Here is a 25,346-nt window from a genome sequence, read left to right as displayed (position 1 = left end):
TCAAAGAAAAAACTTTGTAACCCCTAAGCTGTATCCCAACCAGTGGTTGGGAATGTGAAATGACTTGTCCAAGGTCACACGGCTAGTAAATGGCCAAGGTACAAATCAAACCTAGTTCTCCTAGGCTCTCAGCTCTCTTTCCACTACATCACACTACCAGCCAGAACTATACTCACTCCTCCGAGTGGTAGGCGACCTGAGGACAACTGAACTATTGCCTCCCGTTTTCTGGACAACTCTGTCTCCGCGATTTACACCGAGCTCGTAAGCCCATTTATCTTGGGCTACCATCTAGCTCCTGAGCTCTTATCCTGCATTTTTGCGGTGGATTTTTTGAACCCAGCTTCTCTAGGATCCTCCCACTCTTGCTCCGTCCGCCGGTAACTGTTGACATCACCAAATTCCCTGCTTTTGGACAGGCTCCTCCCCCCCGGCGCTTCCTTCAGCCGCAGTGACAGCTGAGCCCCGATAGGAAACGATCTCTTCGCGGTGCTGGGCCCAGCTCTGGCCTTCTTCTGCCCTCCCCTTCCCTCCCAGGCCGGCTCCGCTCCACTGGCAGTATCGGGTTACAGGAGTCACTGCTGTGTCCTGTGCGCTAGGGGGTGGGGTGGAGGGGTGGGCAGAGGAGTAGGCACTAGGGTTGGGCACATATTCGGCAAGGCAGTGGTGGACGGTGTGGATACACAGTCTGATAAACCATGGCTGATGACTTCGGCTTATTCTCCGGCAGTGGGGGCCCAGGGCCAGCGGAGGAGGACCCGGCAGCTGCCTTCCTGGCCCAGCAGGAGAGTGAGATCGCAGGCATTGAAAACGATGATGAGGGTTTTGGAGGCGCTGAGGGAGCCCTGCAGCAACCGGCAGCTGAAAATGGAAGTAAGTAGCCTGATGATGGAGGAGCTGGGGGCAATAGCCAGGGGTGATGCCTAGTCTGAAGTGGGCTCAGACATCGGGGAAGGAGGGGGAAGGAGACCGAGGGCAGTGAGAGAGCTTGAAACTCTGCCGGACACCTGAGCCTCCTGCTAAGGCCAGGTCTGTAATTCCAGAGGCCACGATCTCCGCCACATGACAGGCCAGTCTGGTGGGGGGGGGGGGGGGAGGAGTCAAGAAGACCATCAGTGGCTAGGTCTAGGTCTAGGTGAAGGGCAGGCACAAAGGGAGGAGGTGCATCTGACAGTCAGCCCTCCGTAGTTCCTAGACAAGGGAACTTGAAGGCACAACATAGAGAGGGAATGATCTGATCCTGCCAACTCAAGGATTCCAGAGGAAGGGGCATTACCATTCCAGGCTACTAAAATCAAATGTCAGCTCAGCATAGAGAATGAGCCAAGGTCCATTCTGTCTTCCTCCCACTCCAAATGAGTCTGAACAGGGCAACTAGTATAAATTGAGGTTGGGAGCTTGGGTGACCCTGGTGCAGGAGTAAATACAACCTGCCTCAGATGCCGTGCTCTCAGAAAGTGTGTTGGGGTGGGGCAAGGGGTGGGTGGGTGTGTGTGTGTGTGGGTGGATCACCTGTCCCTAACTTGCTGTGTGACCTTGGACAATTCATTTCCCCTCTATGGGCCTCTATCTCATGTGTAAAACTAGGGGTTTGTCCTGAAGATGTTCTAGGATGTCCTTTTCAGCTCATTGTTTCTATGGACAGATCAAAACAAGCATTTACAGAGCAATGGAGAATAATGATTAACATTTACATAGTTTCTTGAGTTTTACTAAGTGCGTTCCTTACAATACCCCTATGAATTAGGCAGAACCAAGATTATTAATCCAGTTTTACAGATGAGGAAACTGAGACTCAGAGCCCATCCATGGTAAGCATCAGAGCTAGGTTTTGAGTCCAGTTCTCAACTCCAAATTCAGTGCTCTCTCCATTACACATAAATAACCCTGCACTCAGACATTATATCAGGTATACAAAGTAGCACTAGATAGGCTATCTTGCCTGCCATAAGCTTATGATATCCTAGTGGTTCCCTAAGAGTGGTGTGAAGGGCCCTTGGTAGTCTCGGGGGTAGGGAGTGTCCCAGGATTATTTACACTGTCACTAAATTGCTAGAACCTTTCACGACTTGCTTTCAAAGTAACTAGCCAAAATTGTGCCAGGGCAAATTCAGCTGGGGGAAAGATAGCATAGCAGAGAATCCTGGTCCTTGCTTCCATAGAGGTCAGCAGGAAGTGGACCCTGATCCTTGGGAGAGTGTTGTCCTGGTGATGGGAACCTGGGTATGGTGGCCAGGGACAACAGGACCCCTTACCTCCAGAGGACTGGAAAGCAAAGTAGCAGTAGCTTTTTACTACTTCCTCCACCCACCCACTCCCAACCCCATTTTGGCATCCTAGAGTCCCATCTTCCTTATGCTGATTATGGCTCTGACTGCTTCCCCTCTTTGGCCTAACTGTAAAATACAAGGTTGAAATATATGGTCTCTAAGGTTCCTTCCAGTTCTAAGATTCTGGGTATGCTGTTCCAAGGTATTTTCATCTCAAACATTCTGTTATAAGTTCCTTTCTAGTTTTGACACTCTATGTTCCTGTGAAGTAGATAGCAAAAGTATTATTATAGATAGGGGAACTGAGGCTCAGAGGATAAAGTATATTTTGCTCATAGTCACCAGCTCTCTTGACTCCCAGCTGAATACTCTTGAGGCACAGAGATGGAAAGCAAATTGCCTAAGGTCAAATAACTAGTTCAGGATCTGAACCCAGATTTTAAAATTCCAAATCTGGAGCTCTTCTCCTCTATAGCACAACTGCTTCCCAACAAACTCCCTTCCAGTTCTGACACAGCAGGTTCTAGGGTCCCTTCCAGCTCTCCCATTCCAGGTCCCTTCTAGCTCTCGTGTTCTATGTTCTGAGATCCCTTCCAGTCCTGTTAATGTGTGAATTGAAAATCTCCATAGTATGAATATTTATAAGACAATGAGGTCTCTGCTTTTATTTTTGGCATGAAGGAAAAGTGTGCTTATAATGCTTAATCAAAACCAGACACTACCTTATAGATATTGTATCTCAAGTGGTGCTTCCTTCCTTTTTAAATTCTGATGGGGTTTTGTGGTGGCAGCCTGTGGTTAAGGTAGAGGGTGCAGGAAAAGGTTTCTCAGCACCCAAATTGTCTGAGAAGTGAAGAAGTTTGAGACCAAGTGCTCTTTATCATCTCTGCACTACTGCTCACTTCTATTAGGGAGACAATTCAGTTTAACAAACACTTACCAATATCTATGTTCAAGGCTGAGTGCTGGGCATAAATGTATGTATGTATGCATGCATATATATATATATATATACACACATATATATGCACACACACATATATGATAAAAGCCTTTGTCCTTATGGAGTTTACAATCTATGAGGGGAGGATGAGTACACTGACAACTGTGAAACAAGAGAGAATCAAATAGGTACAAGAGAGGCCTAGAAAAAGTACCAGGAGAAATTGGAGGTAGGAGAGATCACTTTTTGTTAAGGGGGCGGAAACGGTTTCTTGGAGGAGGTGGCCCTCCTCTCCATGGCAGGGAGAAACTTCTTTCATCAGAGATAAGAGGTGGGAGGGTAAGTCCATTCCAGTGAGGAGTTTGGAAACATGGGAAATGTATGAGAGTGAATAGGAGTTAATAATAACCCATGGACTTTGACTTCTTAAACAAAAACAGAGGAAGAAGCTTTGGTCCCACCCTTTCTATTCTTCAGTCCCCCCTTTTCCTGCTCCCCCTCCTTCTCATGACAGTCCCTTTTCACAGTTCCTCTGGGATGGGAAGGGCATTGCTAAAGGGACATTCAGTTCTCAGGGAAGAGGTGGTCCTATGAGTGTCTGTAAATTAGGCAGAAGTCAACCATTTGGCTGGCACGTTTCCTCTCTGATAGGAATTCACATTTTAACACAGTCCAGGAGATTGGTAAAGCTGTGAGGGACAAGGAATAAGTGTTCCAAGGAGTACAATCAGGATGGTGATGAAATTTGCATTGATATTATATCAGCTTGGAGGAGCTAGAGATGTTTAGCCTGGAGAAGACACATGATAGCTGTCTACAAGCATTTGAAGGATAGTCATGTGGAACTGGAACTGGACTTGTCCTGCTTGGCCCCAGAGGGGTAGAATGAGGAGGGTGACATTGTAAAGAGGCAGATTTTGACTCCATATAAGGAAAACTCATTAACAACCAGAGAGCTACCCCAAAGCGGAATGGGCCACCTTGGGATAAAGTGAATTCCCCATCAGTGAAGATTTGCAAGCTGTGCATGTATGACCACTTGTCAGAGATATTTGAGAGGGATTCCCTTGTCAGGATTATATCCCTTCTGGACTTCCTTCCCACTTTTATATTCTTCGATTCCAAGATGAATACAAGTTGGGAGACTAGATACGAGACTGTCAGAAAAGTCCAGGCATGGTAAGGAATTTGAGAGCTTTTCCTCTGAGATTCCACAATTCTGAGCATCTTTGCTCTCCCCTTCCAAAGGGCTAAGGGAAGAAAATTGGGGGTGAGGGGAGGGGTGGGGAAAAGGCTTCCAAACATATACACAACACACACATCACACAACACACACAACACACAAACACACATCACACATGACACACATACACCACACAAACACACATCACACATGACACACATACACCACACACAAACACACATCACACATGACACACACACACACACACCTGTAGTTGGTTCAGCTATTTTAAGTGGGGCAGGAGAATGGCAGCAGGCAGAGAGGTGTTGCGGGAGGGGCAGCAAATGTTGTCAGACCCGCCCAACAGAGGAGTCAGCAGGCTGGGTGTGGGAAGGAGGGTGTGGATCAAGTATAAATTACTGCAGGCCAATTACCGAGGCGGGGCCAAAGATTCTGGGGGCTGGGAAGGGAAGATGTGGATTCTGTAGGAAAACTGAAAGTTGAACAGAGTTTGAAAGTCACTGGAGATTGAGAGCTGTGTAGAGGTTGGTCCTGGACCTCCCTCAGACACTCTTTGTACAGATAACCTTTTTACAGCATAGACAACAATCCTTTATCTCTGAAATGAGTTTTTCTTAGGTTGAGGAGCCTCTAGTCTTGATGGCTGGTATCATAAAATGTTAAAGCTGGAATGGGTTCTAGAAGATGGAATATAGTATGTGAGAAACCATCGAGTATAGAACAGGGAAGATAGAGCTGTAAAGGAATTTGTTGAGAGGCAGCTGAGATACATGGAAAAATCACTTAACTTGAAGTCAAGAATTTCTTTTCTGTAGACAGAAGAAAATACTTTTACTAACTAACTACCTCACTGGAAGTTTTCAGTAGGGGGTTACTATTTGATTGAGAATCCTTACTCCAACTAGCTCTGGGATCCTCAATAACTCAGTTCACCCCTTCTGACCCTGTTTCCTCATCTCTTCTTTAGTACTTCAGGGATCCATGATTTAATGGATGTGTGTTATTCCCTGTATTGCCAGACTTTGCACCCCTCCCTTTTCCCTGTGTTTGATTGTTATTATGGCTGAAAAAATCCTCACCCTTTGGGCAACCTGATAAAGAAGCATCTTGACTCCTTTCCAATTTGGTAGGATCTGCTAGAACTTGTATTCAAACCCTTTGAGAGCCAAGGATCGCCTACTAGGTGGTGAAGTAAATAGAGCACTGGCCCTGAAGTTGGGAGGACCTGAGTTCAAATCTCACCTCAGACACTTTACTGTGTGACTGCGGGCAAGTCACTTAACACCAATTTCCTTAAACATCCAGGGTCATTTCCAATCATCCTGATGTATATCTTTCCACTGGACCGAGATGACTCTGGAGAAGTGTAGCTGGTGACCTTGCGCAGTCCTCCCTCACTTAAATCCAATTCAGTGCAAGTCATGATATCACACCGATGTCATGGTCCTCTTCGAGAATGAAGAACAAACAACAATAACAACAATCACGTACCATGAGGAAGCCCCCTTGTAAAATGGGAATGATATTATTTGCACCAACCACCTTACAAGAGACCTCACTCTCAGGTATTTTCAGTAACAGGAACTGGAAAAAGTGAAGAAGTTAACACAATTCAGACAAGCAATATCATGCTGAGTCAGATCACTCAGTCAACATACATTTATTAAGTACCTACTATATATTGATTTTGCTAGGGATGCAAAGTCAAAAAATGAAGCATTTCTTCATCTCAAGGAGTTTATATTCTGTCCAGGAAGATAATGTATATTTTATATATTTGTATAGGAAGTAAACAAAATTATAAATATCTAGTACATATGTATATGTTTGTATATGTATTACATATTAATTTATATGTGTATTATATATAATGCATGTATATATGTGTGATATATTTTTGCTTCTGTTGACTTCCTAAACAAACACATAATATATGTTGTATGTGTATGTGGGTATATGTGTGTGTATACTTATGCTTTTGTTTACTTCCTACACAAACCATTTCCTGGTTACCCCAACTGTTCATGGTCTTCCTTAAAAACAAAAACCAGGAAACTTGGAGTTAAGAAACCTAGTTCAGGAACCTCACTCTCACTCATACTAACAGTATGACCCCAAACCAGTCACATGCCCTCTCTGAATATCCACTGCCTCATCTATAAGTTGAGGAGAAAGCTTCTTTTTATTCTTTGCCTCACAGAGCCATTGTGAAAGAAGGTCCTTTGCCAACCTTGAAGTGCCACACAAATGTAAGCTCACATACTCTTTGTGTCATAAGCCCAGGAAATCAGAGCCCTTGATCCTACTGTCCCCAGCCCACTGTGGCTGGAAAGGTGGGATTAGGGGTATCTGGTTTGATCCTCAGTCTAACAAACACCAAATTGATGTCATGTTTTGGAATTTAGGCTGGCGGTTGGTGAGGCCATCACTGGTATTCTATTTCCCATCTTCCAGTTTCGTATCAGCTTTGGGCCAGGCTCCACTGACTAACCTTGACTCAATTAGAATCTAGACTCCTAGATACTTTTGTTCGCCCCTCATTGGATGTCAGTTTGTGGCTAATTGGTTTATCTGGCTGGACCATGATGACCCCTGATAATGTCCTTTCCCTTTTTCTTTCTCTGCCATGGGAGAAAAATGCCAGGCTCTGAATGGGGGCACATTTACTGACATGAACAGGAAGATGTTATCTGCTCTATGGCCTCATGATGGACTAATGAGAATGTAAGTTTAAGGAGGGCAGGGACCGTGTCTCATAATGTAGACTTTGTGTCTCCCTTGCTTCCAGCATAGAATTGAACATATAAGTAATAATTTTTTTTTTTTTGGTGAGGCAATTGGGTAATAAATGACTTGCCCAGGGTCACACAGCTAGTAAATGTTAAGTGTCTGAGGTTGGATTTGAACTCAGGTCCTCCTGACTTCAGGGCCGGTGCTCTATCCACTGCACCACTTAGCTGCCCCTAATAATCAATGTTTGTTGAATTGGATCAAATTAAATAGAATTGAAGTGAATTTTAACTGAACTGAACTAAATTACTAAAACTCGAAGGTATCTAAGACATCCTCTGATCAACAGGATCATTTTATAGATGAGGAAACTAAAGCATTAACCATGAAGTGATTCATGTAGTGTTAAGTAACAAAGTCAAGGTTTGAACTCAGGACCTCCTACTTGAAATCCATCTCTGTCTCTTTTCACCACATCATGATGAATTGAATTAAATCAGACTCATAGGATCATATGTTTAGAACTGGAAGGAACCTTATGAAGTCATCTAGTTCAACCCCTTCTTTTTACAGAGGAGGAAACAGAGGCCAGAGAGATTAAATAACTTGCCCATGTTCCTATAGGTGACAGAGATAACATCAAACCCTGGTCCTCTGACTTTAAATGCAGCCCTCTTTGCCCTATACCCCAAGTCTCTGTGCTTTCTTCCCTACTAGACCCAAATCTCCTTGAATTGAACTGCATATAACTGAATTGAATTGAATAAAGACAAATTTGAAATGAGTTAAACTAAATGGAATAGAATTGATAAAGAGCATGTCTTTGGAATAAGAGAAACGAGGTTCAAATCTTGCTTCTGCTATGTGAGTGACTTTGGCAAGTCTCTCTAGGACTTTGTTTCTTCCTCTATCAAATGAAGGATTTGGATTAGATAATATCTAAAATCAGGTGGCATTCTAGGGCAAGTAGGTGGTGCAGTGGATAGAGTGTCAGGCCTGGTGTTAAGACCTGAGTTCAAATTTGACTTCAGACATTTACTAGCTGTGTGACCCCGGAAAAGTCACTTAACCCTCCTTGCCTCAGTTTCTTCATCTGTAAAATGAGCCGGAGAAGGAAATGGTAAACCACTCCAGTATCTCTGCCAAAAAAAAACCCCAAATAGGGTCACAAAGAATTAGACATGACTGAACAACAACAACAAAATCTCTAAAGCCCCTTCTAGCTCTCAGTCCTAAAAGCTAAATTAAATACCAGTCTCTCTGGGTACCAAGAGGAGCCTTCCCAGCAAGGAAAGAAACCCAGTCTCACATATAGTCCCTTTCCACTCCTTGGCCAAAGTTGGAAGATTGGAGTCCAAATCCTGACTCTACCACTTGCTGAGTCACAGTTTTCTTTTCTGTAAGGCGAGGATAATAACTTGACACTACCTACATCCTAGAGCTAATTAAGGGTGCTGGTGGGCATCACATCTACACTATGGAGTGGTGTTTTGCAAGTGTGCCATGCTCTCTCTCTCTCTTTTTTTTTTTTTTGGTGAGGCAATTGGGGTTAAGTGACTTGCCCAGGGTCACACAGCTAGTGATTGTCAAGTGTCTGAGGCCGGATTTGAACTCAGGTCCTCCTGAATCCAGGGTTGGTGCTTTATCCACTGCACCACCTAGCTGCCCCGAAAATTCATCTTCTCTTTTTGTGTGTGTGTGTGGGGGGGGCAATGGGGGTTAAGTGACTTGCCCAAGGTCACACAGCTAGTAAGTGTCAAATGTCCGAGGCCGGATTTGAACTCAGGAACTCCTGAATCCAGGGCCGGTGCTTTATCCACTGCGCCACCTAGCCACCCTTTGCCATGCTCTCTTAATAGCAGCCCTGGCAGGTCATCATTTAGCAGATTTTTGAACAATACAAGTGGTGAGGGGCCCATTCTCATGAGGAAGCTGATTTCATGTTTGACCAATTCTGATTGTTAACAAGTTATTCTTTATATTGACCTCTTCCCTGCAACTTCCACAGAGCATTCCTAATTTTGCCATCTGGAGGCGCAAAGAAGTTTCTTCTATCTACCATGTAATAGCTAATATATAAATATTAACTCTTTGATATTTTCAAAGCAATATTATATATTATTTTATGTCTGGTGTGAGACTCACAACAACCCTAGGAGGTAGGTGCTAGTATTATCATTCCCATTTTACAGATGAGGAAACTGAGGCAAGCAGAGGTTAAATGACTTGCCTAATGCTATGCAGCTAGTAGATGTCTCAGGCAATATTCAAAATTGGATCTCTCTGACTCCATTTTCACTGTCAGCTCTTCAAATATTTGAAGACAGGGACCATGAATACCTCCCAGGCATGGTCTTCCCTTTTCTGGGCTAGCTATCCACAGTTCCTTCAACTTATCTTGGATTAGTTGGATAAGGATGTGTAGAGTAGCCTCCCTCCAGCATGATATTGATCCATTAATCACTGCTTTTCAGATGAATTCATTCAGTGCATTCTAAATCTATCTCCTTGTGCTCACATTTCTCTGTATTGTCCACAAGGAGATCCCAAGAGACTTCACCAAATGCCATAGCTTGGGCTCCAGACCTTTGACCCATTTTGATCACCCATCTCTGGATGCATTCCAACTTGCTATTGTTTCTCTTAAAATGGGGCACCCAGAACTGAACACAGCCCCTCCAGCAATAGCAAGCACCTGATTCCCTTGTTCTAGACACTATGCTTCTATTTATGCAACCTAAGATCACATTAGATTTGTTGGGGGCTGTGTCACACTGTTGATTCATTCTGAGCTTGCAGTCTACTAAAATCCCTAGATATCTTTCACATGAACTGTGGTCTAGCCACGCCTCCTCCATCCAGTACTTAATATAGATGATTTAAAAAATCTTAGCATACAATTTTTTATTGAGACATTTTGGTTTCAGGTCACATTCATTTCTCAAGCAAGCATTTCCTTGTAACAAAGATTTTTTTTTTAAATAGAAAAGAAAAAAACCCATTCAGCAAAGTCACCTTTTAGTGTAAAAATTTACATGGATTTTCTTTTTACTAACATCCAGCTCTGATGCCTCCCCATAGTGGATGACTCTGGCCTCTTGCAGGCTATGCAGGTGGGACACAAAGGCTGATAAGCCCTATCACATTGGAAAGGTTTTGTATAAAGGAACAGCAAGACTAGTCTTAAGAACCAGCCTAGCCAAGTTCAGAGAAGCATGTCACTGAATTGACTGATGTGTAATTTAAAATTCTAAATGTGGGTTCTAATCTGTCCCCCCAGTTTTGGGGGGAAACTGACTAAAATCACTGATAAATGAGTTTAGGATTTTTAAGGGTTTATTGAAAAAATAGTAAAAGATTGTAAAAAAATAGTAAAAGAAAGATTGAGAACAGATTTCCTATAATCTGAAATCCTAGCTAGAATTTTAGCCCCTTACACTGAAGTGATGACAATAACAACTCTCAAAGATGAGCTACCAAGTCATAGAGGGCTTTCAATCTGCACCAGTGAAAAATACCCACACAAATGGAATCATGGATCTCATCATCTCTACTCAAATGTAGAATTTTACATTAATAGCTATTAATTTTCATCTTGTGAGACTTATGCCTTTATATTAGATTGTCAAAAAGCTTTTATGTCTGTTATCCAAATTGTTAGTTATCTTTCCCAACTTTGTATATTCCCCAAATTGGATAAACATGCCACTTAGGTTTTATCCAAGTCATCGATAGAAATGTTCAACACCTCCCTCTGCAGGTGACATTAATTCATCAATCACTGCTTTGGGGGTCTAGTCATTCAACCAGTTCAGAATCTCCCTATTTGTGTTTTCATTCTGTAACTCTTCACCTTGTCTACAAGGATGACCCGAGAAACTTTGTCAAATGCCTTGCTAAAATCAAGATACTCTGTGTATTTGTACTTGTCCCTCCCAGTACAGTCACTCTTCTCAAACTAGAATGCTTTAGAGACAGGAGTCATTTTAAATATCATTAAACCTGTGACCCCATTGATGTGCAGTGGTACAGATGGTCACCCATCCCTGCTCTCACTCTGTGTGATTCTTGTCCATAATCTCTCCTAAATCCCTCATAAATGATCTGCTCAAGTCCTTAAGAATGTTCTCTAATCGTTTCGGTTTTTTAGGAGAACAAAGTGGTTTTTTTAATTAATAAAGTATTTTATTTTTTTCCCGTTACATGTAAAGATAGTTCTCAACTTTTGTTTATACAAGCTTTACAATTTCAGATTTTTCTCCCTCCCTCCCCCCTCCCCTAGACAGCATGTAATCTGATATAGGTTATATATATATATATATATATATATACATATATATATATATACACATAATAACATTAATCCTATTTCTGCATTAGTCATGTTATAAGAGAAAAAATCAGAGCAATGATGAAAAACTTCAAAATAGAAAAAAACAACAGCATCAAAAACAAAAGAAATAGTATGGTTCATTCAGCATCTATACTCCACAGTACTTTTATTTTCTTTCCTGGATTTGGAGATCCTCTTCTATCATGAGTTCCCTGGAACTCTTCTGTACCATTGCATTGGTGGGAAGAATATAGTCCATCACAGTAGATCAACACTCAATGTTGATGATACTGTGTACAATGTTCTTCTGGTTCTTCTCATCTCACTTATCATCAGCCCACGCAAGACCCTCCAGGTTTCTCTGAACTCCTCCTGCTCATTGTTTCTTACGGCACAATAGTATTCCATTGTATTCATATACCACAACTACAACAAAGTGTTTTATGCACATTACCTCATTTGAGCTTCATCATATCTTGGAAGTCTGTACTCCTCTAGGTCTTTTAATATTTTTGTCGGCACCATTTGAAATGTCCATTATCCCCTGCTAAATAAGCAGCCTACCTCCTTTCCTGATCATGCAATTCCTGAATAATACCTTTTTGAGCCACTTACTGCATATTAATTTTAAAAAGAAAATGAGTCTGGCATGACTTGTTCTTTCTTAGTGAACCCATGTTGACTCCTAGGGATTTCTCCCACGTGATAAATCCTTAAATACAATCTTCTTGATAATGTGTTCCACAATTTTGCTTAGGATCAACATCAAATTCATCAATCTATAATTTCTGGAATATATCTCCTACTCCCCTCCCCCACCAGTCTTTGAAAATCAGGCTCTTTCCCATTCTTTATGATTTCTCCATAATCACCAACAGCATTTCTGTGTTCACATCTGCAAGTTCTTTCAGCACCCTGGGATTTCATTTGTCTGGGCTTGCTAATGTGAACTCATCTAGAATATATCTGTATTCTCTTTTTCTCACCTAACTTGAATTTCAATTCCCTCTGGTTTTGAATGTCAGCTCCACCTCTCTGAGATTTATAACCATAAGCAAATCTCTTAGTATGATAATTATAATAATAAATAGCTAACATGTATAAAGTGCTTACTGTGTACCAGACACCATGCTAAGAGTTCTACAATTATCTCATTTGGACCTCCCAACGACCTTGGGAGGTAGGTATTATTATTCCCATTACAGTTGAGGAAACTGAGGCAGAGAGAAGTTAAGTGACTTGCCCAGTGTCACCTAGCTAGGAAGTGTCTGGATATGAACTACTTCAGGCCCAGTGCTCTATCTACTACATCACCTAGCTAGCCTGTCTTCAGTGGGTTGTTGTAGGGATCAAATGAGATAGATAAGGGATGTAAAATATTTTATATATCTTGTGAAATAAATGTCAGACTATGAAGAATTCAGGGTAACGTGGGAAGACTCATATGAATTAATACAGACTAGAGTAGTTCATTGTGGATTTTCACCTCCCTGACACTGTTCCATAGTATTATTCCATTCCTTTATATATGATTATTTTAAATCTGAGGATTCTTGATGCTTGTTTTACCTCGTCAAGATAATTCCTATATTATCAGAATTTAGTTTTTGAAAGTTCCCCTTAATTCTTGACCTACCTTATCATTTAGAATCTCTGTGCATGGGCTATTACCCATCATTTCTCTGAACCTTTTGAAGTCTGCTTTACTGAAAGGTTTATGTCTGACTCTTCCCAGTCACCTGCCTTCTTACCATTGATAATAATCAAAAGCTCATGTGCAGAAATTCTAAATGAGATGGACCATGTATGGATGTGGATGTGAATGCACACATACAGTGATGGAGTAACTCAAAGGGCTGTCCATCCAATCACATAACTTAAGCTGGGCAGCATGCATTTTTCATTCACTTTGTTTTTTCCATGTGTGTGGCATCCCCAGGAGACAAGACTGATAAACAAGAAAGAACTCCTAAATGAAATGGTAGTGATAGAGTCCTGAGGAGGCAGTAACCTTTTCTGTCAAGAAGAACGATTTTTAAATTAGAAAATGTTTGTGAATTTCTGTCATACCTTGGAAAACACTCTGGAAAAAGAGTAAATTTCCCAAGTGGTCATGTGAGGATTCCATCTGGATGCCTTTATATTTCTCAGCAGGGAGTCAGTGACCAGCACTTGTGTCTTTTGCGCCTGGAACTGACTGCAAGTTTAGCTCTACTTAGAAAATCTATGAAGCAGGAAGTACTGATTCTTCAGAAAACTAGAGAAATCCTCATACTTGTTGCATTACTCTGACAGCTCAGAGTTTCTCACACATTTTCAGATTGTATAGAAACACACTTGCATATATATTTAATGACTGAACAATACAAAATATGCATATACATAGATCTATCTATACATGTATATTTGTTTAGTAATTTTCCATTGTGTCTCACCCTTTGTTTGGGGTTTTCTTGGCAGAGACAGTGGAATGGTTTGCCATTTCCTTCTCCAGCTCATTTTACAGATGAGGAAACTGAGGCAAACAGGGTGAAGTGACTTGGCCAGGGTCACATAGCTAGTAAGTGTCTAAAGTCAGATTTGAACTCAAGAGGATGAGTCTTCCTGACTCCAGGCCCAGTGCTCTATCCACTGTGCCCCTAGTTGTTCATACATGTATGTATATGAATATGTATGTATGTTTGTATACATATACACACATCTTTGGCTTGTTGGCTTCTTGGTCCTGGTTTTCATAAATTCTTCCATACAGCCTGAGAACTATTTATTTTCTTTAATTAAAGTAGAACATTGAAGTCATTCCTTAGCCTCCTGAAAGAGGGACTTGAGTTTATTAACTCAGTGGGTGGGTGCCTCCCGCAGGAAGACAAGCATAGTTCAGCTCGTCCCTGAAAGAGTTCCATTGATCTCCCTTCTGCCCACGTCCATATTTCTCGATGTCCCCCTTTGCTAATTGCCTGTTTGCTGCTGCCAGGATTGTAGGAATGCTGCTCCTCCTGTGTCACTCCCTGAGACCCATATGCTCAGGTGTAACAATCAGTACCAGTTTGCTCAGTCATGAGTCAGCCTAGACTTCTGGAGTAATGAACAAACAATCAGTAAACATACAAGGATCCTGGACTAGAATTTTTTTTTTTTTTAGTGAGGCAATTGGAGTTAAGTGACTTGCCCAGGGTCACACAGCTGGTGTCAAATGTCTGAGGCTGGATTTGAACTCAGGTCCTTCTGAATCCAGGGCTGGTGCTTTATCCACTGTGCCACCTAGCTGCCCCCTGGACTAGAATATTTTGAAATTATTCACTCACCTCTTCCCACACCCTTTTTTTTTTTTCAGTGAGGCAATTGGGGTTAAGTGACTTGCCCAGGGTCACACAGCTAGTAAGTGTTAAGTATCTAAGGCCGAATTTGAACTCAGGTACTCCTGACTCCAGGGCCGGTGCTCTATCCACTGTGCCACCTAGCTGCCCCCACTTCCCACCCCTTTTGACTGATTACTCAATGCAACTAGAGCAGAATTGTTCCCCATACTGACCATCATGCACAGTGTCTGAATGCCAGCACATACAGCCCACATTCTTGAGTATGCCTGTGTGCATATTCAGCAGGGAGAATCTAAATTCTTCCTCCTGACTTGTTTGGTTGTTTTAGTCATGTCATTCTCTTCATGACCCCATTTGGGGTTTTCTTGCAAAGATACTGGAGTGGTTTCCCATTTCCTTCTCCAGCTCATTTTGCATATGAGGCAACTGAGGCAGTATTAAGCAACTTGCCCAGGATCATACAGCTACTAAGTGTCAACATTGGTGATTAAATTTGCTGCTTGGGAACAAAGCTGACCACTTGGTCCTCTGTTATCATTAATCATCACCATCAGAATAACAACTACTTATTACTATTACTATAGGACCTCATAATGGTGGTGGGTCAGGGGCCTCCACCCCACCCTCCACCTTTCCTGACAGACAAGCCATTCACATTAGTTGATGGGGTAGGAAGTTACCAACTAAAATCTTTCCTATAAGTTGGAGGGCCATAGAGTCTTACTATTTGCTCTGATGCTACAGCATCCAGACAACCAGGCATTGCCATCTGATCTACTGAGTCACCCTACACACCCCTAGCCTAGCCATCCACCCTATAGTTGGACTCTTAGGATGGCTAGGCCTTTACCATTGTATCTTCCAATTAGAATGTGAGCTCCTTGAAAGAAGGAATTGTCTCTCTTTTTTTGTTTTGTTTTGTTTATATTTGTGTTTTCCCCCCTGTTTGTAAGTGCTTAGCCCATAGTAAGCTCTTAATAAATCATTTTAATTCATTCATTTGTTAATTAATTTATTCAATATTATGTACCTCTATTGAAGTCTTATCTCCCTGTTAGATTATAATAAGCTCCTTCAGTTTCAAACATTGATTGAGTGTATGGTCAGGAATTGTACTAGGTGCTGGCGGTTTTGGGGGTGGTGGAAGAGAGGGTCAAAACCTGTGATTTCATTGGTGTATGGAATTCCTAGTATTAAAACAACCTCTACAAACACAATTCTGCAACTTTTCTGTAACTCAGTCTCAGAGATGTGCCTGGGGCATTTAGAGATTAAATGTCTTGTTTAGGAACACAAAGCTAGCCTGTATCCAAGGCAGGATTTGAATTAAGTCTTCCCAACAAGGTGAGGCATCTACCATGACACACTACCTCAGGCACTAGGGATACAATCAGGGATATGCTGGTAAATGTTTAACAACCAGCTCCCTGAAAAAAAATGTATATATGAAAGATACACTTTTAAATTTAATCTTCATCATTAACATTTTTCCATCACTTTTTTTCGGGGCAATGCAGGTTAAGTGACCTGCCCAGGGTCACACAGCTAGTAAGTGTCAAGTGTCTTGAGACTGGATTTGAACTCAGGTCCTTCTGAATTCAGGACTGGTGCTTTATCCACTGCATCACCTAGCTGCCCTCATACAACTATTATTGTCCCCCATCTATAAAATGGGGAAACATTCTCAGAGACTTTGAGACTTGCCCATAGTCACACAGCTATTAAATGTCAGACTGTTGAATCTAACCTGGTGTTTATTGTCTACAATTCAAAATGACATTTGGTCATTTTGATATGAATTCATGGATCTCTTGCAGCAACTCCAGCTCTCAATGGTCCTTGGCTCAGTTTGGCAACCACTACATTACAAAATGCTAGAATGGGCTGAGTTTATCATTCTGCATCAGTATTCATTAGGGGAAATGGTCCATAGTTTTCTTTCTCTGTTTTTGCTCTTCCTGGTTTAGGTATCAGAATCATATTTGTGTCATAAAAGGAATTTGGTAGGACTCCTTCTTTGCCTGTTTTTTCCGAATTGTTTATATAGTATTGTAATTAATTGTTCTTTAAATGTTTGGTGGAATTCACTTGTGAATCCATCTGGCCCTGGGAATTTTTTCTTAGGGAGTTCATTGATGGCTTATTCAATTTCTTTTCTTAAGATAGTGTTATTTAAGCATTTTATTTTCTCTTCTGTTAATATGGGCAATTTATGTTTTTGTAAATATTCATCCACTTCACTTAGATTGTCAAATTTATTGGCATATAATTGGGAAAAATGTGAGCTTACCATTCTGAACAGTGAGAAGTGGTCAATTAGATAATTATGTCTTTTCTTTCCCTTTTTTAGCTGGTATTGAAGACATGGGGACTACAGTCAATGGAGACATGTTTCAGGTAAGTAAACTGTCATCCTAAGGGTGAGGTATGGTTGCTGGTGTTGTGGATTCAAGCAGCTCTTTCAGGTCTATTCATTGATCCCTATAAGACCTTGCTTTAAAGAATGGAAGGAGCTCCTTCTTCAGTAGTTTTCACTCACTAATAATGATCAAAAGGTTGGGAGAGTTATGTTAAAGAACCACATGATTAGAAATAAGTCTAGTCATCCTAGTCTGTGGCCAATTCTCATCAATGGCTACTACTCCCATAATCTGATTTGCTTCAACAATCTTTTGACCTCCATAGACACTTATGAACCAGTGGAGACCCCACCAATCAACAGGCTTTTATTAAATACCAGTGTCATGGGGAGTGTCCCATGAAAAGTCCAAATCAAAGGAGTTCATATAGATTATAATATCCACCAGACATCCCTATTTGCAGATGACATTGAGCTGATGGCATTAAATTCTGTAATAATATGGGATATACATAATGATGATGATAATAATGAAAACTGCTATTGATATAACATTTTGAATTTTGAAAAACACTATACATTATCTCATTTGGGTCTCAAACAATCCTGTGAATTAAGTGCTACAAATACTATAATCTCCATTTTACAGATGGAGAAATTGAGGCTGAGACAAGCTAAGTGACTCACCCAGGTCCACATAGGTATTAAGTGTATGAAGCATGAACTGAACTCGTCTCCTAGACTTTAAGTCCAGCCCTTTATCCATAACACCATGTTGTCTCTCAATGAGACCTATGGTCACTTAGGTGCTCTCTGGGCTCATTTGCCAGCCAGAGAGGGAGAAAAAGAAAGAGAAAGAGAAATAATTAACATAAAATCACCCCTTTTAAAGTAAGAAGCAAGGGGGAGAGAGAGAGAGAGAGCCACAGAGACAGAGACAGAGACAGAGAAAGAAAAACAGAGACACAAGAGACTGAGAGACAAACATGAGAGATGGAGAGAGAAAATCCTTCCCCCAAAAAAACCCCTGCTTAAACACGTAAATATTTCATACTGCAAAATACAGAGATATCTCTGTCATTCATTTTATCCACATCATGCTATTCCCCCAGTTCTAGAATTATCCATTTCTGTATGTCTTCATGCTGAGGGGTATTTTATTTTTTGTCCAGACCTTTGATTTCATAAGTGTGAGAAACTCTTGAACTTGGAAAGTAGCAATATAGATCATCAACTTTTCTATTATTTTTAGCCTTAGATCAGGGATTCTAAACTTTTTTGTAATGGACTCCTTTGGCAGTCTGGTGAAACCTATGAACATTTTCTTAGAGTAATATTTGTTCCTGTACTAAATTTAAGTTAAAAGTTAGTGAAAATAAAGATGTCATTTTTTCTTTGGTGAGGCAATTGGGGTTAAGTGACTTGCCCAGGAGTCACACAGCTAGTAAGTGTGTAAAGTGTCTGAGGCCATATTTGAACTCAGGTCCTCCTGAATCCAGGGTCGGTGCTCTATCCACTGCGCCACCTAGCTGCCCCCTCGTTTTTTCCATCCAAGTTGACAGACTTTGATTCTCCTTGAAATCCAGGTATCTTAGGTTAAGAACCCCTCTCTTAGAGAATAGATTAGGGGCACTGACAGGCCTTAGATCAGGGATTCTAAACTTTTTTGTAATGGACTCCTTTGGCAGTCTGGTGAAACCTATGAACATTTTCTTAGAGTAATATTTGTTCCTGTACTAAATTTAAGTTAAAAGTTAGTGAAAATAAAGATGTCATTTTTTCTTTGGTGAGGCAATTGGGGTTAAGTGACTTGCCCAGGAGTCACACAGCTAGTAAGTGTGTAAAGTGTCTGAGGCCATATTTGAACTCAGGTCCTCCTGAATCCAGGGTCGGTGCTCTATCCACTGCGCCACCTAGCTGCCCCCTCGTTTTTTCCATCCAAGTTGACAGACTTTGATTCTCCTTGAAATCCAGGTATCTTAGGTTAAGAACCCCTCTCTTAGAGAATAGATTAGGGGCACTGACAGGCCTTAGATCAGGGATTCTAAACTTTTTTGTAATGGACTCCTTTGGCAGTCTGGTGAAACCTATGAACATTTTCTTAGAGTAATATTTGTTCCTGTACTAAATTTAAGTTAAAAGTTAGTGAAAATAAAGATGTCATTTTTTCTTTTTTAGAATTAAATTTTATTTTTTCAAGCAAGAAAAACAAAACCTTTGTTACAAGCATAGAGTCAATCAAAATCAAATTTCTGCATTGATTACCTCCAAAAAATGTCTCCATCTGCACTTTGTATCCATCATGTGTCAGGAAGTGGGTGTCCTCTAGAATAATGTTCATGATTAGAATTGTTAAGTCTTTCAAAGTTTGTCTTTGCCTTTTTTTTTATTGGATAAATTTTTTTCCTGGTTCTGCTCACTTTGCTCTGCAAGTATTTATACAAGTCTCCCTCTGAAAACAATCCCTTCATGTGATGAAGACACACCCAGAGTTACAGCACTGAATAAGACAGACACAAATACACAAATGGAAATAGGGTATTTCAATATGATTACTGCATAATTGCCTTCACATACCATAATTTGTTTGGCCATTGCCCAATTGATGGTCACCCTCACTAATTTCCAATTCTTTATCACCGCAGAAAGAGCTGCTATAAATATTTTACGTACATCCTTAGAATTTGTTTTCTTTGGGACTAATCTTCCTTAATCTACCCCCTTTTTTTTTTTTTTTTAGTGAGGCAATTGGGGTTAAGTGACTTGCCCAGGGTCACACAGCTAGTAAGTGTTAAGTGTCTGAGGCCGGATTTGAACTCAGGTACTCCTGACTCCAGGGCTGGTGCTCTATCCACTGCGCCACCTAGCTGCCCCCAATCTACCCTTTTTCTTATTCCTCACCTCTCCTTGGGAAACAGAGAGTTTCCCAACTGTCTGAGGCCGGATTTGAACTCAGGTACTCCTGACTCCAGGGCTGGTGCTCTATCCACTGCGCCACCTAGCTGCCCCCAATCTACCCTTTTTCTTATTCCTCACCTCTCCTTGGGAAACAGAGAGTTTCCCAACTGTATGAAACACAGCTGTGTGTGTGTATGTGTGTGTGTGTGTGTGTGTGTTCCCTCTTTTGATTCATTCAGATAAGAGTGAAGTTTGTGTGTCCCCCCCCCACATTCCTTATTTCTTGTTTGTATAGACTTCTACTTAAGCATTTTGATTGTATGAGAATGTTTCCTCTTTCTTTTCCCTTCCCTTTAGGGTACTGCTCTTCCTTTCCCTTTTCATTCTTCTTTTTGGTCATCAAAACATAACAGAATCACTCCCAGGCTATCTGACTAATTAGATTCCCTCTATCCATGATGATGATGATAATGATGATGAGATTCAGAGGGGATATATGTATCATCTCCCCATATTAGAATATAAATTTATTGTTGGTGTTTAGTCATTTTTCAATAATGTCTGACTTCATAACTCCTTTTGGGGTTTTCTTGGCAAAGATAGAATGTTTTACCATGTCCTACAGTTCATTGTACAGATGAGGAAATCAAGGCAAACAGAGTTAAGTGAGTTGGCCAGGGTCACACAACTAGTAAGTGCCTGAGTCCAGATTTGAACTCAGGTCTTCCTGACTCCAGGCCTGGCACTCTATCCACTGTGCCATGTAGCAGCCCTTAGAATATAAATATAAATACAAATATAAATATAAATAGTTTGTCCTTATTTAGTCCCTTGTTTGCTCATGTTTACCTTTTTATATCTTTCAACTTTTGAAGTTCACACTTCAAAATTTCTATGGAATCCCTTGTCTTCTCATTAGGAATGCTGAGAAGTCCTCTAATTCATTAAAAATCATTTATTTATGTGTGTGTGTGTGTGTGTGTGTGTGTGTAATTCATTTTTCTGGGTAAGTTAATTCTTGTCTATAAGCTTATATCCTTTGCCTTCATTGTATTCTGAGTTCTCTGTTCCTTTATAGTGGTGACTGCTAAATCCATGTGATTGTGTCTATATGGTACTTGAATTCTTCCTTTCTGGATACTTGCAGTATCTTTCTTTGACCTGGAAACTCTCGATTTTGGTTATGATGTTATTGGGAGTTTTCATTTTGTGTTCTGTTTTTTTCTTTTAGGAAGTAACTGGTGAATTCTATTTCCCCTTTACCCTCTGGATTTAAGAGATCTGGGCAGTTTGTTTTTGTTGTTGTTGTTGTTTTACGATTTCTTAAAACAGGATATGTAAGCTCTTTTTTTAGTCATAGCATTCAGAGAGTACAATGCTTACATTTTTCTTTATTGTTTGCTCATTTATTGTCTTTTGTTACTGTTATTGTTTTGTTATTTGTTATTGTTGTTGTTTGCTCATTTTTTGTTTTGCCCATTTTCCTTTATTTGTTTTCCACATCAATTATTTTTGTTATGAGATACCTTAAATTTCTTTTATATATTTTTAGTCTTTTGACTTTGCTTTACTATTTTGTGTTGTCTCATGGAGTCATTGGCTTTTTATCTGGTGCATTCAAATTTCCAGGGAGTTTGTTGCTTGGGTAAGATTTTTTTTTTTTTTAGTGAGCCAATTGGGGTTAAGTGACTTGCCCAGGGTCACACAGCTAGTAAGTGTTAAGTGTCTGAGGCCAGATTTGAACTCAGGTACTCCTGACTCCAGGGCCGGTGCTTTATCAACTACGCCACCTAGCCGCCCCAACTTGGGTAAGATTTTATGCATCTTATGCCAAGCTGTTAATTCCCTTTCCAATTCCTTCTTCCATAGCTCTCATTTTCTTTCCAATTGTTCCTCAAGCACACTTATTTCATTTATAAAAACATTTTAAACTCTTTTAAAAAAAACTCTTGCTTTATTTCTTCCAAGAATTCTAGTTGAATTTCTGCCCAAGTTGTGTTTTTTCTTTGAGTCTTTGTTCTTATTCTGGGTTGTATCTTGAGCATCTCTTTCACCTTAATAACTGTTTATGGTAGAATTTTTTGTTATCATTTGCTTATTCTTCTCTGACTTTGACTTTGACCTTCAAGTTAGGGCCATGTTCTTAGTACTTCTGGAGGAAATATCTAAACTGAGATTTGGTCCTCTTCAGAACCACTGCTGCTTTCTTTGGGTACTGAGTATAGTGAGTCTAGATTTTCAGGGATAACTTAGGCTGGGCACCTGAAAGATTTCACTACTGCCAAAATGGTCTGATCCATGGTAAAGTTTGATCACTGCCCTTCTGGTCTCAACTCTGCTAGGTCCTGGTCTGGGTTTTGGATCTGAGTAACATATCCATAGTCTTGCCCTTGGTTGGAATTCCCAGAAATTGCTCCTGGACTCAGCCACTATCAGCCAGCTGAAAAGGTCTACAGATTCAGGGGATGGGACTTTAGGCTCTCATTTCTTCTGAGATTCCAAACCTCTTTATTCTTCTATAGACTTCAGAGTGGACTGGAGGCTTGAATTGAGGCATATTTCTGCCTCTAGGATCAGAAGCTACTGCCTTCTTCTGAACTTGATCTTTGCTCAGTACATCGCCTATCACCCTGAATGCCATTCCTATGCTAGGTACCCTGCTCAGACTATACTGGATCTGTGACCCAGCACCGGGTAGTAAGTAACAGAGCTGCCAGTTGGTGTTTGTTCCTATATCCTGCATAAGAAAAGGCCTCTCTATGTGTATATCTAGGAACTCTTCTTTCCTTGGCTCTCAGCCTCTCCCTGTAAGACTCCATGCAACCATTCCTGGTTAGATCTAGTCCCCCGTGTCTCTATCTCCCTTTGCTGACCTGTGCTGGGAGAATGACTCACTGTGATTTTTTTTCTCTAGATATCCTGATCAGAACTTGGTCTGGTGTGTTTTGTAATTCTGTTTGGTGGACTTGTAGTAGAGAGCCTGGCTGTATTTCTTTCTGCTTCTCTTGCCATCTTGATTCCCCTGACTTGCCCATGGTATACATCTAGTAAAAAGAACTTAATCCCAAGTACCTTGCCCATTTATTTTATAGATTTGTGATTTTGTCAATGTAGGAGATTCCCAGGGTAGGTGAAATTTTCTTCACCAAAGCAGATAGGCAACTCATCTAAATACTTACAATCATAGAGAGTTGTTTGGGACACTGAAAAGTAAGGTGATTTGCTCATGGCATGCATCAGGGGCTGGACTTGAACCCAGCTCTTCTTGACTCTAAGGCTAGAATTCTATCCACTGGTGTTTGGCCTTGAACATAATAGGCACTCAATGTATGTCAGTTGAATGGAATTGAGTCAAATACATAGCCATCAGGCACTAATTCTGCTATCAGAGGTACTACCTGGGATCATTATGGCTTCAGTATGCCTTTCATTAGTAGTCCATTAAGTAGCCCACTAATACACTTGATAGCTTGAGCTTGTGTCCTTAATAATAGGATTCTTTCTTAGTTCTCACCTGCACAGCGTTTTACTGCCACACAGTGCTTTCCATCCATTCTCTCCTTTGATCCCCTCAGCTGTTAGCAACTTGAGTCTAGGCAGAGATCCTCACCTCACTATACAGATAAGAATACTGAGTTCCACTGAGGGGAAGCGATTTACCCAAGGTTGCCCAGGAGTAAGGAGCAGAGGCAGCATCAAAAGTTAGGTCTCCTGTGCTATTTGCACTATGGAGTTGTTAAGGGCTAAAATTCTAGCTAAACTGTCTAAAATATCTAATGAGTGGTCGCCAATAAATTATAAGCTTTAGCAAGAGTTAGACTTTTAAGCATTTATTAAGGAGAATAAGAATTTGGTAAAGAGAGAGAAAGGCCTAGATTCCTATCTATTAAAGGGAGAGCACATTTCTAGCTCCCTTCTCCGCCAGAGTCCCCAGGAAAAAGCCCCAGAGTGAGCGCCAGTCTCTTCCTTCCTCCTCCCACTAGTCCGCGTCAGGAAAGACCTTCGTTTCATGGGCGGAACTCTTCTACAGTAAGTCTCCAGCAGGTGGCGTCATTCCAATCGTTACAGAGTTCTGCTTCCTTTATCCAACCTACATTATTTGCCCCTTGGACTTGACCATGTGGATGTCACTGCCATCTTCACTGGAAGTCCAATCTTCAGTCCCAACATAACAGAAAGGAAGATTTGGCCTCAAACTAAGGGGTCACCTTACTTTAGTTCAGTTATCCACATACATCTCTTGCCCAGGAGTTACTGAGGTTGCCTTTTAGGCTCGATCCTGAGCATCCAGTCTCCTTGGAGAGTCTTGCTTGCTGGGTTCCATTCACTATGAGCTGTCACAGGCCTTACAGGTCCATCTATGCTTATGGACAGAGAGTACAACACCCAGCTTCTGCTGCCAGGCAGGGAGCCAGGTTCTCAGTGGAGGTAGTAGGCCCTCTAACATCACACTGCTTAGACTTTTAATTTTCCATCTTCCTTTAAGGAACGGGAAGGGATGCTCAGAGCCAGGCCAGAGCACAGTATGGTGAATTCTACAGACATGAAGAAATAAAATGAAAGCTTAGAGAGGTTCAGTGTCTTGCCCCAAATCACAAATTTTAAAAGAAGGTCATTGAGACATGAAGAATGGAAGAGAATAAAAGGAATACTGGAAGGAATCATGGATAAATAGCGCAGCTTTGAAATAAATAGGTTGAATCTATTACATACCTGAAAAATAAGCTGTACATAATAGAGGCTTGCAGTTTCATATATAACCCTCTCTTTCTTTCTGTTGTGCTCATTTTAGTTGACATTTGTTAACAGTGGAATTTTTTAAATGGAAAAAAAAGTCACACAGGAAGTGACAAAGGGTTCATGTGGGAAAAGGATTAGGCTTGTTCTGCTTGGCCCTAGGGTGCAGAACAGGGAGCAATTCCTAGGAGAGGCAGAGGCCAAGAAGAAATTGCACAGAAGGGTATTTCTCCTGAGGGACTGCTACATGATAGTGCATAGAGCCCTGGGTCTAGAATCAGGAAGATTCCTCTTCTTGAGTTCAAATGTGACCTCGGACACTTACTAGCTGTGTGACTCTGGGCAAGTCACTTAACCCTGTTTGCCTCAGTTTCCCCATCTGTAAAATGAGCTGGAGAAGGAAACGGCAAACCATTCCAGCATCTCTGCCAAGAGAACCCCAAATGGGGTCATGGGGAGTTATGACCAAAACAACTGAACAACAAACAAGTATTTCTCCTGGTTATAGGCTTTCTGTTAAGAGCACCACCATCCTTCCAGGAATATAAGATC

General features: G+C 41.1%; 1 protein-coding gene across 2 annotated transcripts in view; it reads left to right on the top strand.

Moving 5' to 3' along the window:
• The first annotated feature begins 414 nt into the window (after positions 1–414).
• Positions 415–25,346, top strand: part of CLTB (clathrin light chain B) — a 36,330-nt gene continuing 11,398 nt past the window's right edge. The window contains exons 1-2 of one of the 2 annotated variants that reach the window (XM_043988086.1): positions 415–873; positions 17,151–17,197. In XM_043988086.1, coding sequence (XP_043844021.1) covers positions 699–873; positions 17,151–17,197 — 222 coding nt within the window. In that variant the 5' untranslated portion in view covers positions 415–698. The remainder of the gene's footprint in view (positions 874–17,150; positions 17,198–25,346) is intronic. The other variant, XM_043988085.1, reaches the window with a different exon arrangement.

The sequence above is a fragment of the Dromiciops gliroides genome, chromosome 2 (assembly GCF_019393635.1).
Source record: "Dromiciops gliroides isolate mDroGli1 chromosome 2, mDroGli1.pri, whole genome shotgun sequence".
Classification (NCBI taxonomy): Eukaryota; Metazoa; Chordata; class Mammalia; order Microbiotheria; family Microbiotheriidae; genus Dromiciops; species Dromiciops gliroides.
Note: the sequence above shows the minus strand (reverse complement) of the source record. Positions and strands in the feature narration are given on the sequence as shown.